The sequence below is a fragment of the Tyto alba genome, unplaced genomic scaffold, assembly GCF_018691265.1.
Source record: "Tyto alba isolate M040663 unplaced genomic scaffold, T.alba_DEE_v4.0 Super-Scaffold_17, whole genome shotgun sequence".
In the NCBI taxonomy this organism is placed as follows: Eukaryota; Metazoa; Chordata; class Aves; order Strigiformes; family Tytonidae; genus Tyto; species Tyto alba.
This window is the reverse complement of record NW_024881279.1, coordinates 11705555-11722567: the sequence shown is the minus strand read 5'-3', so window position 1 is coordinate 11722567 and position 17013 is coordinate 11705555. Positions and strand designations below refer to the sequence as shown.

The 17013-nt window shown below is 46.1% G+C and overlaps 1 protein-coding gene across 4 annotated transcripts; it reads left to right on the top strand.

Moving 5' to 3' along the window:
- The first annotated feature begins 97 nt into the window (after nucleotides 1-97).
- On the top strand, nucleotides 98-16459 carry BRD8 (bromodomain containing 8). 4 transcript variants are annotated; one of them, XR_006165107.1, is made up of 23 exons: nucleotides 98-194; nucleotides 405-501; nucleotides 1109-1178; nucleotides 2772-2821; nucleotides 3795-3917; nucleotides 4035-4115; nucleotides 4564-4628; nucleotides 5240-5376; nucleotides 5800-6015; nucleotides 7277-7421; nucleotides 8600-8809; nucleotides 9222-9502; nucleotides 10001-10456; nucleotides 10815-10908; nucleotides 11119-11165; nucleotides 11531-11745; nucleotides 12053-12145; nucleotides 12344-12412; nucleotides 13119-13296; nucleotides 13946-14050; nucleotides 14864-14908; nucleotides 15510-15686; nucleotides 16044-16119. XR_006165107.1 is itself a non-coding variant. In XM_033005571.2 (22 exons), the coding sequence occupies exons 1-22, from the start codon at nucleotides 176-178 to the stop codon at nucleotides 16101-16103; spliced, it is 2856 nt and encodes a 951-aa protein (XP_032861462.1). In that variant the 5' UTR covers nucleotides 98-175; the 3' UTR covers nucleotides 16104-16459. The 4 variants fall into 4 exon arrangements, 2 of the variants coding, with proteins under 2 accessions (XP_032861462.1, XP_032861469.1); XR_006165108.1 differs by lacking the exon at nucleotides 8600-8809; XM_033005571.2 differs by lacking the exon at nucleotides 15510-15686 and having other exon boundaries at nucleotides 16044-16459.
- Nucleotides 16460-17013: the final 554 nt, after the last annotated feature.

The following is a 17013-nucleotide window of genomic DNA, read 5'->3' as shown; positions in this document are numbered from 1 at the left end:
GTTTGAGGTTTCAAACCTCGCCGCCCGCCCGCTCCGCCAATAGGGGCCCGCGCCTGCTCAGCCACCAATCAGCGCCCGCCATAGGGTGGGAGGGGCGGTCCCAAGCGCTCGCGCGCCTCCCGGCGGGCTTTGCGCGCGGCTCCGCCTCCCCGCTATCTCGAGCCGGGCGGGGAAGATGGCGGCGGGGACGGGCAGTGAGTGTGGGGCCTGGCGGTAGGAGGTGGCGGGGAGGGGGCGGCGGCCCTCGGGAAGGGGGCAGGGGAGCGGCCCGAGGACTGAGGGGTTCACGCAGGGAAGGGGCGGGGGCCAACGGAGCCGGGGAGGGGGAGGGTAACCGCTCTGGGGTGGGGCTCGAGGCCCGGGGTCGCCGCCGGGGCCGTACACTCCTTCCCCTCTCCCGGCAGAGCACAAGCTGCTGAGCGCCGGCCCCACCGAGCCGTGGTCCATCCGCGAGAAGCTCTGCCTGGCCTCGTCCGTCATGCGGAGTGGGGACCAGAACTGGTAAGAGAATGGGCAGCGGCCTCTGCCTTACGGTGTGCAAAGCCTGGGGCGAAGCGCTGCTGTGCCCGTCTGTTGTGCCGCAGCTAGCCATTCACACTTCGGTTTCCTGTTCAAAACAAAGATGGGGGCAGAAAAAGTTGGAGGTGTTACAGGTGTAACTTGGCACTCTTTTTGCTTCTGTAACTACTGTGTAAGAGCAGAAGTGTGTTAATGAAAACAGAGTGACATGTTCATAAATTGGAAGAGATGAGTTGTGGTCAAGAAGGATATTTGATAACAGATTCCTGTGCACAGCTGCTCAACTTGAAGCTCTGTTTTGCTGCCGTTTCCCCCTCACCAAAGTAAGATTTGGGTAGCAATGTAATGGTGTCATTAGAAGCTAGAAACTTGCTTTTCAAAGCAAAGGAGTGAAGCTGTTGTTCAGGAACAATCGAATATCTTTGAGTTCAAGGGCTGTATTTGAATAATTCCAAAACACAACTTGGCAAGTTCATTGTGTTTATGGTGGCTATCAGTGATGAATGTTATGACAAGTCAGTGTCTTTTCTCTGCATGTTGGTTGAGGAAGAAAATAATTTGATAGTGACTCACTGTTTCTCTCCTGTAGGGTCTCAGTCAGCAGAGCTATCAAACCTTTTGCAGAGCCAGGACGCCCACCTGACTGGTTTTCCCAAAAGGTAAGATACTGATATTTGAATCTTGGGGAAAAAAATCAGTTCTGCTTGTGTTGTGGTTTAACCCCAGCCAGCAACTAAGCCCCACACAGCTGCTCACTCACTCCCTGGCGGTGGGGTGGGGGAGAGAATCAGAAGAGTAAGAGTGAGAAAAATCATGGGTTGAGATAAAGACAGTTTAACAGGTAAAGCAAAAGCCACATGCACAAGCAAAGCAAAACAAGGGATTCATTCCCCATGGGCAGGCAGGTGCTCAGCCATCTCCAGGACAGCCAGGCTACATCACGCATAACGGTGACTTGGGAAGACAAACTCTATCAGCCTGAACATCCTCACTTCCTCCTCCTTCCTCCAGCTCTGTATGCTGAGCATGACGCCATATGGTCTGGAATGTCCCTGGGGTCAGTTGGGGTCAGCTGTCCCGGTTGTGTCCCCCCTCCCAGCCCCTTGTGCACCCCCAGCTACTCACTGGTGGGGTGAGGAGTAGAAAAGGCCTTGGCTGTGTGTAAGCACAGCTCAGCAGTAACTAAAACATCCCTCTATTATCAACACTGTTGCCAGCACAGATCTAAAACATAGACCCATACCAGCTACTATGAAGAAAATTATCTTGGCCAAAACCAGCACAGTATGAAATATGTAAGACAGCTGCCTAAGAGAACGTATTTGTTTTTTTAAAAAGATAGCAAAAAATAATTTTAAAAAAAAATTATTTAAATCAGATTAAATACTTTTTTCTATTTCTGAAATTAAATTTGAGCTTACTGTACAGTTGCGTAAAGTTAAGGAAAACACAAGGATGATCAAAGACATGAAACAGCTTCCTTGTAAGGGATGGCAAGTAAGGTAGAATCCTTAACATAAAAAAGAGAAGAATAACAGGAATACAACAGATGTCTGCGCAATCAGAAGTGTCATGCTGAGGATGAATAGGGATTAATTGTTCAGTGCTTTGTCCAGTACAAGATTTAGAGGCTATTAAGTAAGACTAACAGTTCGAAGCAAACCTAAGGAGATTGTTCTTCACCAGGCATGTAATTAAGCTATGGAATTCCTTGCCTCAGTAATTTGTAAATGCCCATGTATTTTGGTCTGTCCTGCTGTTTGGTCAAGCACCTGGGATTTTTGTTGTACAAGGAACAGATGGAGATTAGGAGAATCAAGAGAGGAGAAGTGGGGAGTTTTATGTTGCTTACTGTTTATGTTAAGCTGTGAAACTGGCCTTGATATAATGTTATTTTGTCTTCTCCGTTTAAATATTTTTGGTTTATGTTCACAGATAAAAACATTACAGCTGCAGTTTTGCTCACTTGCTTTGATTTCTAAATTGTTAGTTGGGAGCATCTGTTCATTAGCTTTGTTTTGAAGATCAGCCTGGGCAGTGTTAGAGTAAAAGAATGAATACGCTTACTCACTTTAAGCTACACTAAATTGTAGCCGATTATATATAATGTTCTCTCTGGAGAAGACTTGTCAGATGTGTTCATAAAGTGCTAGACCTCTAAAGAAATAAGAGTAACTGCCCTATAGGCTTTGTTGATAGGCATTTGCTGAAGCTGACTCTGGTGTCCTCTGACTTTCTTTGTTTCTTCTTAGCACTGTGCATCTCAGTATTCGGAGCTCTTGGAGACTACGGAGACCCCTAAGTAAGTAAAAAGTCTGACACAAGTGCAGTCCGCAGCAGTTTGGGGTGGATTTGTCGGTTCTTACAGCAAAGCACTTGATAGTGCTCCTCCCAAAAGCATACATGAATGAGGAAATTCAGTTGTGATAGCTGGTGTGGGTAGACAGTGGGATCAGAGTATGGCAGATGGGGGAGACTGGCAAGCCCAAGGTATTTCTTAGAACGTGCTTCCCATATGTCTTTGTCTTGTCTCCTTTTTTTTCATAAGGCTCAAGTGTTTAAGCATTACATGGTTCTAGAACTGGTCACTGTGTACTTGTGTCTTCTATATGCCCCTGCTGTCATTATAATACATGGCAGGGTAACTGGGGCCTCTGCCACAGCTGCATTTGTAAGAGTTGCAGTGTGCATTTTGGGACTTAATGCAGAAGAAAGAAACATTTGGCTGGAATAAAACACTACATGTTATTTGTCTCTATTTTGCAGTGGTTTCTTACAGTTTTCTAATCGGTGCTATCAGTACAGTTTGGGGGTGTCAGATACTTCTCACTTGAAACTCCAGGCATTTTGTTTCGGGACTTCATGTCAAATAAAATTAAAGGCAGGATGTTTAAAAGTAGTACTTGTTTATGATAGTGCTGAACGATCTTTCAAAAACAAAGGACTTAGAGTTGATGAGGTAAATAACAGATGTTTCTTCGTAGTAAGAATCTTCTCTGAAGTGGAATGTTTGATTTTTTTCAGGTTGAAAATTTATAGTGGGTTTGCATCTTTGATCTATTCCCGAAGTCTTTAACACTGAGCACATTTAAGAATCAGATAATTTTTTCAGAAGAGATTGTTTGAACATTGTGCTATCCAATATTATTTAAGGGAAATACGAAGAGGTTGATTTTTTTTTTTTGTGCATGTGTGTGTCAGGAATAACAGCAGCCATTTATGGAAGGAGAACTGGGGTTTTCTGTTTCATGTCTGAACTCTTTTTTATTCTATAGGAGAAAACGTGGTGAGAAGGGAGAAGTTGTAGAAACTGTGGAAGATGTTATTGTGCGGAAGCTGACTGCAGAACGAGTTGAGGAGTTGAAGAAAATGATTAAAGAAACACAGGAAAAATATAGGTATGTGGCAGAGGTGTTGAGCTGTGGTACACCTGTCTTGAAAAAGTGGCCTATGCAGAATGGTGCTTAGGGTGTATTGTTTAGTGATAAGTAAGTAAGAAGATTTTCTGATTACAGGCAACTCAAGAAGGATGCAGAGCTGATCCAGGCCGGACACATGGATAACAGACTGGAGGAGCTCTGCAATGAGATTATGATGTGGGTTATTTAATTATTTCCATGTTATGCTTTCTTTTGAGATTGTAGTTCCTAGACACTGTATATTTGTTAGACATCCCTTGCTCCGCGTACTTTGGGTTAAGAGAAACGAGGCAGCTGGGCAGATGCTTTGGTCTCTGAGGGATGACTTAGTTTAGGTTGTGTGGAACATGGTTTGGAGTTTCTCAGTAAAGATCTTGGTGATGGCTTGCAACATCATGCTTGCCTTCTCTGTTTTGACATTCATCTGGAAGTGAAATTTCCTGCCAAGCGTGTTGTTCTCTGACTGGCCTCTGACTCTGCTTCCCTCCTCAGAGGGTTTGAACCTGAGTCCACAGAGGCAGTCCATTGTTGTCTGGAGATAATGGGGGTCAATGAGCTGGTTGCAGAGGAGGAACTAAGAGGAAGTGGGACACTCTGTGACAGTAGGTTTTGATTCTGTATACAGAAAGAAGAAAATGGAGGAGGAGGAGGCAGAAGTCAAGAGGAAAGCTACAGATGCTGCTTATCAGGGTAAGCTGAAAATGATCTTCCTTACCTCGCCTCAGAGAGAGATGCATATATTCATAAGAACATTTGGGAAATACTTAAGTCTTGTTAAGACCTGTTCAGGAGGTATTTGTTGACCCTAGATTTGGAAAGAAAGGTTGTATTTACTTTCTAGTACTATATTTGTAACAGGGGAAAATGCAGAGACTTCTGAGAATGGAACAATTTCTGTAGAAAAGGTGTGTCTAAGAGGAAGCAGGATTAGCAAGGAACTCTCTGTTAGAATGTCAGGCTTTCACCCCTTCAGTTTTCCCTATAGCTTTACTATTGTCTGAAGTTGAAAGGAAGAGAGATTGGTTCTGAATTTTTAATTCATTTATAACTCTTGGGGCAATTCAGTGAACTAACCTATTAGTGGTAGGAGGTGGTGACTACTGAGCTGCTGGGGAAGACTGAAATTAAAGTGCGTTACCCAACGCTAGTATTATTTGTGAACTGATCCTGGTGTGGTACAAGAAATTCCTACAATATAAATTGTTTTCTTAGGGTTCTTTAGGATAAAGTCAGAAGTAACTCTCAGGGAATGTCCAAGATGGAGTCAGGGAATCTCACCTTTTTTTCCTGTTCTCTTCCAGCTCGTCAGGCCATTAAGAATCCACCACGACGATTAACGGGTGTGATGGTTCGCTCCCCTGCAGGCTCAACCTCCCCAGGAGGAGACTATGCTCTGGGAGATCTGTCTCAGCCCGCTGTGGATGAGGCCAGTCCAGGGGTAAGGATCCTTCTCATGGTAAGAGGGAAAGAAAAGCTTGGGACATGAGGCTCTGCATCCGTCATGGAAAAGGAGCCTGGGGAGAAGCCCTTGCCTTGTTTTGCAGACTTTTCGCTGTGGTAGTGCTGTAGTGTGGTTGATGCTGCTCGAGATACGTGTCCTCTTCCATGTCTGTGATGATCAGGTGCCTGGACCAAAGGCTGTGTAGGGGCATCAATGGGTTGGCCAGTCTTCTGTGTGTGCCTGGGAAATGGCACTACAGGGCAGGGAAAGGGTGAGAGCATATGCCTGGAGTAGGTGTAGCGAGTGAATGGAGTAGGTGTCTGTGGTGTGCTGGATCAATGCTCTTGGGGGAAGGAGCAAGTGGGGCTAGTCCGTGTGGTGGAGTGTGGCTTTGAACAGTGTGGTTTTTCTCTTTCTCAGGTCACTCCAGGGACATTGCCCAGCACCCCAGTTGCCTCCTTCATTGGAATCCCTGACACCCCTCCAGGCTCTGCTCCCCTGGATGCCCCCATGACCCCAGTCACTGATGATTCACCCCAGAAAAAGATGCTAGGACAAAAAGCAACTCCGCCTCCTTCCCCTCTGCTCTCAGAGCTGCTGAAGAAGGGCAGTCTCCTGCCCACAAGCCCCAGGCTGGTATGGAGCTCTCTGCTGATATATGCAAGCACACAAACGATTGGCTCCAGACTCTCCCATTGAAAAAGGGGGAGCTGCAATGGCCTTTTAAAAACGTACAGTTATTACGAGAGTCCCAGCAGAAGTAATGAGAGATATAATTACCCTTGTGAGACACAGAGATAAGACCCTTTCCCAGTACTGTGGATGCAGGACTGCAGGGATCATTCAGCACATAGGACTGGCTGTCTCCCCTCAGCTGCAAGGAGTTGGAGTTGCAGACTTTGCTAGAGGAAATTGTTCTCCCTGCAGGAGGGAGCATGTTAGTCAGCATCATCCTGATCAGCCTCTGTGGAGGTGTTGATGATTTCTACTTTGGGCTCACAATTCTTCTTTACATCTTGGCAGGAAGTTGAGTTTCAGTATTTGTAATGGTTCCTGGCACAGGAGTAGGGAGTCCTTTAATGGGGTTTATGACCAATATTGAAATGCTTCAGTTTTCTCCTAATTATAGACAGTTACTAAAATCACTGATGACAACCCACTTCTGGTGTTAGTGACTCTGGAAGCCTTAGGAGGGTGACCGTTGCTGACACTGTTAGAACCCAGTCTGAAAATAGCAGCCATCAGGCTGCCCATGGTTAGTGCTTGTGTGATGAAATAGGTGTATTGCTGTTGACTTTCTTTTTTTTTAATCATCAGATTTGGGGTCTTTTCTATTCATTAGCTGGGGTAAATGTTCCATGGGTTCTGTGTTTGCAGAGTGCAATGTAACATAGGGGCACAGCAAGGAGAGGTAATGGCGGTGGAAGACTGGGTTTTCTTTGTATTGGCAGGACTGTTTTACATCTGCTTTAAGATCTGTAATAGGTTTATTGTGTGACATTGATAGAGTTCGTTTCCATCTTGGTGCTTCGGTTTCCTTAAACTCAAAATAAGGGGTAATTCCATGCCATCTCAGGGCATAGAAAGACTAGTATCTGTAAAGGATTTTGAGGTCCTTGAACGGAGGGACTAAGGTAGAGCAAATGATGTATTTGGCCTAACTTCAAAGTAAGGTGCCACTGCAGCTGTAATTGTAGCTGAAGAACAACAACTAGTTTCAGACTGTCATGCTGTGCACTTGCATAAGGGGCCTCAGGCAGGGACTAGACTGGACAAAAAGTGCAGACAAAATGCTGAGACAGCAAATGATGGACAAATTCATGGAGGTGCATATCTGGCAGAGAATCACTGATGTGATGGTGTCCCCAGGAACTTCAGTTGTGTCCTCCTTTGGCAGGTCGGTGAAAATGAAATGACAGTGGCTTCTGGTCACATGAACAGCTCAGGAGTCCTGCTGGAGGTAGGAAGCGTCCTTCCAGTGCTGCACAGTGGGGAAATGCAGTCGGCACCTGGTGCTGTCCCTGCATCTCCTGCTGCTTCAGGTAACTTGGGACTCTCCCTGTACAGTTCTCCCTTCAGATGTACCTTCAGACTGTTCTGTGAATTTTCTTTGGAGAGAGATGGACATGGCTAGTTTTGGGGCTTCTTTGAGTTGTGTTCCTATTTCTATACACCCATCCCTCTCACCCCTACTTTTTTTTTTTTTAAGACAACCCTAATCCTTACAGAAAAAAAGTGTGCCTTGATCTAAAATGACTGAAACAATTAGGCTTCATTGGATCCTCGTCCATACTGTCTAGTTTTCTGGTTTTGACACTGGCTAATTCCAGTCATTTCAGTGTAGAAAAAAAGGGTTAGTAGACAGGGAGTTGGGGAAAAAATGGTCTAGTATCTGATTCCTGATGTGTCAAACTGCAGCTCTATCTGTATCTGGAGAACTCACCTGTCTTACATCTGCTTTAGCTTAGAGGTCTGTTGAGGACTAGGCTGCAGTGGACTGTGAGCTCCAGAGTAAGCTCCACAGAGCAGGGGGTGAGAGGGACAGTACAAGAGTCTTTGCATTGGGCCTTTTCAGAACAACATGCCTAAGGTGAAGTTTCTTCTCAGCTCATGCTAACCAGTGGTTTAATCACATTGTCTGCAACTGAGGATTTATGCCATTCATTCATGTGTAATTCCATATGAATTATCTCACTTTCCTTATTCATGTCTGTTCTTTTAAGACCTGTTAATTTGGTCCAGACAGTTCAGTAAATTCAGACTGAAAGTTACAGCTGAATGACAGCATTTAACATAAGAGGAATTCTCCTGGAAAGACCTGTAAAGAAATCCCCTGTACTCCCTTCCATGCTCCTGTGATGACTGTTGGTCTTGGCTTACTTTGTGTGGCTCTCAGCACTGTTTTTCAGATTTCCCATGATTGTATTGGGATGAGCCTTTGGAAGGGCATCTCTCTGCATGTGTGGAATAGCCTGTCCAGCCCTAACATTGAACACAGTGTCCCATAGTCTGCGTGATTCTGTCTCAGACTGCACACACAAAGGAGTCAGTGCATTTTTGGTGCAGGGTCTCTACGTAGCATTTGGGACCATGTATAGGTACCTCTCAGTGTCTTTTCCTAGAAGAAGCCACCAAACAGTGAAGAGTCCAGTGGTGGCTTTGTGGACTTCAGTGGTGGCTGCTTCTTGCTCATGTGCTTTTCCCTTCTACTCTCTGTTAGGTGCTCCTACGCTTTCCCGGCTTTTAGAAGCTGGTCCTGCACAGTTCACCTCACCTCTTGCTTCCTTCTCCGCTGTTGCCAGCGAAACTCCAGCTAAGCTCCTGCCACCCCCCGTAGAGCCTGTGTCCCAGGCAACCATTGTCATGATGCCCACGCTGTCAGCACCATCCGTTGTGCCACCAGCTGCAGCTCCAGAAAGCGTAGCCACAGGTGCGTTCCTGAACTACGCACTCATAGGTCATGCACTGCTGGAAAAACAGAAATTCCCTTGGGATCAGCACCCAGCGAGCTCTCAGCTGGCCTTTTATCACCTTGGACTCACTATCGTTGATGGAAGAACAGTTACAGCTGGGTTCTGGAGTAAACAGATGGTTTTAAACAGGATTTGGTGGGTGGGGGTGTTAATGGTATGTTGCTGGATTGTGGTTCAAGGGCTGGAATCTCACTTTGTGTCTGCTGTGGGAAAGGAAACCCATATTTGTCTTATTTTTCTAAGCCGTGCTGTTGTGGGTGGACCTGGGATGCTTGTGGTTGGTGCTTGGTCTTATCCACTGCAGTATTTGTTTATGTGGGCTTGACTTCTCCCGATTGGTCTCTGATTGTCACTCTTATCCTTGTGCAGTGAGCCAGCCAGAAGCCTGTGTTTCCATGGAGGCAGTGTCTGATTCCCATACCGTGACGGTGTCCATGGACAGTAGTGAAATATCCATGATCATTGATTCCATCAAGAAAGAGTGCCTGGGTTCTGGGGCTGGCAGCACTGCAGGGTCTTCCAAAGATCACTGCATGGATGGGAAAGAAGACCTGGATTTGGCTGAGAAAATGGATATTGCAGTGTCCTATACAGGGGAAGAGCTGGACTTCGATACTGTTGGAAATATTATAGCCATCATTGAGGACAAGGTAAACAGGCAAAGCAGAGTGGCAGTGCCTTTTGTTCCACATGCAGTTAGGTTAATCTCAAGTGATTACTGTTCACCAATTTAGTTAGTTTAAACAAGCAAGAAATAATTATTCCAAAATGCACATTCTCACCAGCGTTGTCGAGATCAATAGGAAATGACCCTGTCACACCACTGCTGCTAGTCTGCCATGTTTAGCCTGGTGCTCCTCTTCTGGGTGCAGAAAGAAACCTTCTCCTCTTGTTGGGTAGGGTTTGGGTCATGTCTCTGGCAGATGAGCGTTGCTTGCAGCATGCTTTCCAGGAGTGCTGCATTTCTGAAACTGAAGCTCCACGGGAGACTCCGCAGGGAGTGATACGAGTCTGGCTGAGAAAGGCAACTTTGTAAACCCAGTACAGCATGTTTTCCACAATTGTCTCATTACCAAATAATATGAACTTTTTTTTAATCCCTCTTTCTGACCTTGGCCTGTACTGCTGTGTTTGTTTTGGCAATAAAGGTAGATGACCACCCTGAAGTCCTGGATGCAGCAGTTGTTGAAGCTGCTCTGTCTTCTTTCTGCGAAGATACTGATGATCCTCAGACCCTGCCTGGCCCATGGGAACACTCAATTCGTCAGGAACATGAGAAACAGGCCCAGATACCCCAAGTGTCTGTGACTGTGAAGCAGGAGAGACTGGAGTGTGAGGAGCCAGAGGCAAAGGGAATTCGAGACCTAATGGGCATTGGTGAGCTGGGATCAGAAATAAAGGCAGAACCTGCAGAGCAGGAGCAGAATCATCTGGGCCCTGAGGAAACCATACCAACAACTGCAAGAGTGACAGAAACATCAGAACTTAGAAGTCAAGAGATAGAAGAGGATCAAAGAGCAATTGCAGCAGCAGGAGAGACTTCTGAAATCGAGATAGAATCAGCCAAGGGAGAAGACGCAGTGCACAATGCAGTGAAGACAGAGGTATGTGAGCAGAGAGGCTGTCTGGAACTGGTGTGGGGAAAGAAAGAAGCAGTTGTGGCAGGTAGGAGAGAAGTTTAGAGGAAGGATGACTGCTGGGTTGAAGGTGACTCTTCAATGAATGTGACTGACTGTTTTCTTGAGAGTCATGCTGCTGATCTGTTCGATCTGCAGAGAAGCGCTCTGCTTTAGGCAGTACCTTTGTGTATCTCCCCCCACCCACGTGCAGAATTGCTGTTGGGAAGGTGCTCAGTGAACTTCCATTGCCTGGAGTTAGGTTAGGCTGAGTGAGTTGTGCCCACACCTTCACTGAAGTAAGCTGACACAAACATCTAGATTTGTGCATTTCTCTTCCCTCCAGACCCCACCTGATGATGATTCATCCCCTCCACAAGTCCCAAATGTGAGTGAAGACTCCTCACAGGCTGATGTTCAGCACAAATTTGAGCTGTCAGGTAACTTAATTCAGCTAGGAAATCTTTTACATGCAACATTATTAGCTGGATAGTTGTCAGTGATCTGGTTTAGGTTTTTTGGGGAGGAGGGAGAAAAGATATGTGTAGGAACAGTGGTAATTACTGCAGGACAGTAGGCATTGGTGCAGGAGCTTTTGTAGGAAAGACTGCTTTGGAGAATCAACCTTTCTGCTTTTCTTTCTTTCGCAGAGTCAATGAAGGAGGAGGCCCAAGCCCTGTTTAGGAGTCAGATCAAGGTAATTCCCAATTGGGTGTAGTCATCTTGAGTTTATTAGTAGCATCTCACTGCTGCTGCTTCCTGGCTCCCATCTGCTGAAAAGTAAAGCTTGCGTTCAGATTTCTGCACTGAGAAGGGGGCAGTCTGCAGTTGAAGCTAAAGGGGAGATTGCTTCAGGCGCTGTAAAGCTGTGTGTGCATGTTTCTGTGTCTGCGGGGGGAGGCAGGGCAGGATAGAGTGACTAGGATTTTGTGGAAGTGCCTGTACAGTCATCAGCAATGTAGCAAGAAAATTAATCACTTTGCTTGCTGAACTGTAGTTGCTTTGGAGGCTCTGAGTTGCTGCTGTAGCTGGCTGTGCAGACTCATGAACTCTATGTTTCAGGATGGGCAGGGCGAAGAGGATGATGAGGATGGTGCCAGTGAGGCTGCCAGTTTGGAGGAACCCAAAGAAGAAGATCAGGGTGAGGGATACCTATCAGAGATGGATAATGAACCCCCCGTGAGTGAGAGCGATGATGGCTTCAGTGTCCATAATGCACCTTTACAGTCTCACACGCTAGCCGACTCCATCCCCAGCAGCCCAGCCTCCTCGCAGTTGTGAGTATTGGTGAAGCTCTCAGGCACACAGGTGCAAACCCCAGGCTGTTTTGTGGAGGGGAGTGTAGGATTCTCATTTCTGTTTTGCTGACTGACTGGGTCTGAAGGGGGAATTTGTTGATTTGTCCAATTTTCCTTGCTTACAAGTGCAAGTGTGCAGATAGCACCATAGTACCAGGTCCCATTTTTTCCTTTCTGTCTTTGGCATGGATTAGCATAGGTATGTTAGAGGCAAAATAAATCATAAGGTTTCTGCTCTGAGGCAGTATGCAGACTCCTGAAGGAGGTCGTATTCTTTTCTTCCCAGCTCAGTGTGCAGTGAGGACCAAGAAGCAATACAGGCCCAGAAGATCTGGAAGAAAGCTATCATGCTAGTTTGGAGAGCAGCAGCTAATCACAGGTGAGTGTGATATCTTGAAGTGACAGAAAGAAGTGACTAATCCTAGACAAGTGTCCACTGTCCCATCTCAGAGGCTCATCTACCTTGGCACTAGGAGATGATGAATCGTATTCTTACTGGTACCAGATAAATAAACGTGAGAGCATGAAACAAGTATTTACCAGCAAGGACAGGACACTAAGTGACTTCTCTCTGCAGGTACGCCAATGTCTTCCTGCAGCCTGTAACTGACGATATAGCACCAGGCTACCACAGCATTGTGCAGAGGTGAGTCTCAGCAGTCTTCTGTCATTAGAAGTCTGTATATTTGCATATCTGTGGAGGGATTTCTGGCAGGAATGATGTTTTTGCCTGCCCTGCAGACTGTAAGACTCAGAAAATTATTTTTTTCTGGCATGATTCAGTCAGAAACGGGTTTCCCCATGAAAAGGGCTGTCTTCAGTAACAGGTACATGTCTTTACACAGCCCTGTCTTTGAATGAAGTACACTGAATTACACAGAACATTTTTTTATCAGTAAGGTGGTAGTGTCTGATCTGCTTCTCCCAGTTGCTATGCAGGCATAGGATTTAATCTTTGAAATTCCAAAGACCTGCCTTTTTTAATCAGCATTTTTTACTGTCCCAGATAGTGGACTCTTCTGGAAGAATTACCAGAATCCCCTGCTAGCTCCCAAAATCTCTCCTAAACAGTTCAGTGGCTGCAGCTGTAGCTTCACCTTATTGTCTCCAGTTGATGCCTGGAGAAGGCAAATGCCTCTCCTGAGGCATCTGCCATGCCATTGTTAGTGTTCACTGGTAACTGCTGGACAGCACCCAAGGCCTGGGTACTAGGGAGCACGGAGGGGTGAACCTATTGGGCTAAATTAAATAGGTGGTCTAACTAGACATGTCACAGACCCAGGGCTGTTTGCAAAAGAGTGGGGAAAGAGGTAAAGATTTCTGTTGCTATTTTGACTGCATTTCTTTCATAGGCCAATGGATTTATCTACCATCAAAAAGAATATTGAGAATGGGCTGATACGAACCACAGCTGAGTTCCAGCGTGATATAATGCTGATGTTTCAAAATGCAGTTATGTACAACAGCTCTGACCACGATGTGTACCACATGGCTGTGGAGATGCAGCGAGATGTCCTGGAGCAAATCCAGGTAAAGTACTGAGCTGAAGCCAGTGCATCTGCCTTGGTCTATAGATATGGGAAAGACTTCTGGATGTGAGACTATAGTTTCACTCCTAGTGTCTTTGAATGAAGTAGTCCCATCTTACCCTTCATATCTCCTGTGCTAGCTCAGGTGTTTGTGGTGAACTAGATTGTGGATAAATTAAAACTAAGGCAGCAAAATGTTTTTTAGGTTCAGCCCAGACCAATTTCAAATGTAATTTCCTTCAGGGAAATGCTTAGGCCAGCAAGAACCAGGGTGTGGTTTGGGAACAGAAACAAGCAACAAGAATGGTGAATGACAGGGGACGCGATTGCTTCTTTTGGTGGCTGTGCTGGTTTATGCTGGTATAAATTGTACATGAAACTGTGTCCTGTGAGTATATGCCATTTAAAACTTCTTGTGAAGTAGAATGTCCCAACTGGCAGGGCTAACAGAGTTTGAACTGGGGTTTTGTAGTTCCTCAGGACTTGTGGCTTCTGAGGTAAACGGGGGAACTTATTCTGAGCAGCAGACAAGGAACTGAAACTGCCTCTGGCCCAATCATTGCCAGCCTGTGGTTTGTGATAGTTAACTGACACACACTAACTGAGCTTGTTTTGCCTGAGAATCTTAACAGAGTATGGTTTTCTTGCAGCAATTTCTGGCCACACAACTGATCATGCAAACATCGGAGTCAGGGATCAGTGCAAAAAGCCTGCGAGGGCGAGACTCCACTCGCAAGCAAGATGCTTCGGAGAAGGTGAGAATGCGGCACCCTGTGCAAGGGCACGTGGCATCTTTTGAAGAATGCCAAGATACTGCATGAAATTCCCATACCAAAGAGGCTGAATGTGTTTTGAGATTGCAGTTCTTTAAATGTGTCCATTGATGAGATTTCAGCTCTGGAGCTATATGTCATCCCAAAGGCGGGTCTCATAAGGTTTTTTTCTGTAATCCCGATAGTGCTATTCTGTTTTCAAAAACAGGTGATGGAAACTGTAGGGAAATGAACAGAGTGTCGGAAAAGGCATGATGTGTCAGGAAGGTGAAGGTGTAGAGAATTGGAAGGCTAGCCTTGCTGTGTCCTTCACTTCCTAGTCAGATTTTTAGAACCAGGGAATCACTGCAGTCTGGCTTGCTGTGTAAAAACACACCAGAGAACCTTTGACTTCCACACTGATCTAAACTAATAGCAATGTATGTTTGGGATTTTTTTTCTGTAAAGACACATCCAAACTTAAGTTATCTCAAGTGCTCTCAGCTGGTGCACACAACATTGTGACAGCAAGGACTGGCTGTTTAGTTCTAGTGGCAACTGCACAGTGCAGAATTTGTTTGCTAGACGAGGCCTTGCCATGGCTGAGGAGGGAATATCCCTTTCCTAGCATTCTGACTCTCGCAGTATCCCTCTTTTGTCCATTTTTATGTTCCTGCTGCATAAGACTGATGCCACGCGGGAAGGGGAGTGGGGCACGTGTTTCTCTATGCTCGTGTGTGGGCTCAATGCTTCTGTGTGGTGTGTGCATTTCCGTATCTGGTATCTGATAAGTCCTTCTGTTTGGCCTTTTAACAGGACAGTGTCCCAATGGGCTCTCCTGCCTTCCTTCTCTCTCTCTTTGTAAGTATTGAAAGGCTCCAGCAGGTACTGCAGTACTGCTGGCAGTGTGCTCTGCTCCTTGTCTGGGTGATCACTGCGCTGTCACAGCATCCTTAGTATTGCAGCGATGCGTGTTTAACTCAGGGACTGAACATCCGTGATCATTAGTGAAGAAACACCTCAGTCCCTTACTCTCAGCGTGGGTGAGTGGGAGGGGCTTCAATCTTTTCTTCTGGTTCCAAGTGTTCTTGTTTTGTCATCTGCCTTTGCTTTTTTCCACAACTTCTCTCCTGCTTTCTTTCCATGTAAGTGGGAAGACAAAGTGGTGCAGTACTGTAGTTCTAGTTCCTACATCTCTCATGCTTATACAGCTGACCCTTCTGCACGTTGGAGACAGTACAAAAAGTCTTGGGAAAGTGAGGAGTCAGCTGTGTACTCCTTTATCATTCATGGTCCAGAAAGCAAATCAGATACTCCGCAGAAATATCTTGCTCTGTGCCTGTGGTGATCTGGAAGTGTTTGGAAAAATATTCCCTCCAGGAAACCCCAAGTCTCTGAGTTGCGGGGAGGAGAGAAGGGAGGAAGATGGAGAGTTGTTTTTTTCTCTCGCATATATCTAAAGACAGAGGAGTACTCCAGGAGAGTCAGCATGTCAGCCAGAGGGAGAGGGCAGCGGATCAAAGGAAGCTCTCAGCTCGCCTTCTACTCATGGAAAGGAGCTGTGCGGAGAAACTAGGGAGCTAGTGCCAGGGTCACTCAACTGGAGGAGCACTTCCCATAGGGATCAGCAGCTGATAAGGTAGGTTAGTCAGCAGTTTCCTCTTCCCATCTTAAGAGTCAAGCTAGAGTCTGCCGCTTAGGAGAGAGCCTGCACTGTACAGGCTCCAAAAGCATCTCTCTGGGCGAGAGCCTTGCAGCCTCTCTCTGCCCTGGGTGCCAGCAGTGCACAGAGATGCTGTAAATCCCAGCACCTGTGCTTGTCCGGAGTGAATTTTAGGTAGGTCCCAGGCCTTCTTAGGACAGCTTCCCTTTCTCCTGTTTGGAAGGCATAAACAGTTGTTACCAGATGCACAATTCCTTACCTCCCCAAGTGCTGGAGGAAGTGTTCTGAGTTTAGGGTTGCGTAACTCTTTCTTTTTGTTTGCCTTGTGATTAGGACGGAGGCACCAGAGGGCGTCGCTGTGCCATCGAGGCAGACATGAAGATGAAGAAATGATGCTGCAGGCAGACAGAAAATCCCAGCACCTGGCATCCAGAGCTGGAGTGCAAGCACGATACTGTTAACAGCTGTTGGAAGAGGAAGAAAAGCTGCAGGTCCATTTCTGGGACCTGGTCCACCTCCTTCACTTGCCCCTCTGAAAAGCAGTGTCTCATCAGGATGTGTAACCCAAAGAAACTTCCCCAGAGGGGAAGACTAGCCCCCCTGCCTGTTTTAGGGCAGTCGTCTTGGGCTTCATCAGTGTTCTGGTGTTAGCTAGCAACTGGTGGCTCGTATGTACTGTAATGTGAAGTGTACAGATTTTTACTAGTGATGTGTAAATGTGTATGTATATTAAAGTCGGAACAAATCCAGTGTACAGTGTGCAGTGTACTGAGCATCACACCTCTGCAGTGAGGAACCCTGGTTTTGTACAAGCGTACATACCTGTCTTGAATATCTGCAAATATAATTCTTCCAGTTAACCTTACAGCAGACAAGCATGGCAGAACTTTGACATTAGAGACAATCCATTTACCAGGGGAATGTTGCATAGTACTTGGGTGGAGGGGAAGATACCCTGCTTGAGTGTGTGAGAATATGGCACTGTTTCATGTTTGAGCTTGTGAACTGTTTCTACTGGAATTTACAGTTCTTTCCCTCAGCAATGTGGACATTTAACTGAGGTTTAAGTTCTCTGTGACAGTTTCAAATTACCTTCTTATTTTCTGATAAACATATTTTCTGTCTCCACGACCTTCTGAGTGGCGGGGAGGGAAAAACAAACAACATTGTCCTTCCTGATGCTTGAAGCAGCTGGGAGTGGTCTGTGCTTCCTTGTGCAGCATGTACAGGGTGCAGCTTTCTGAAATGCAACTTGCAGGAAACTTGAGTCATTGTGATTAGAATCAGAGGGACTGTTACCTCA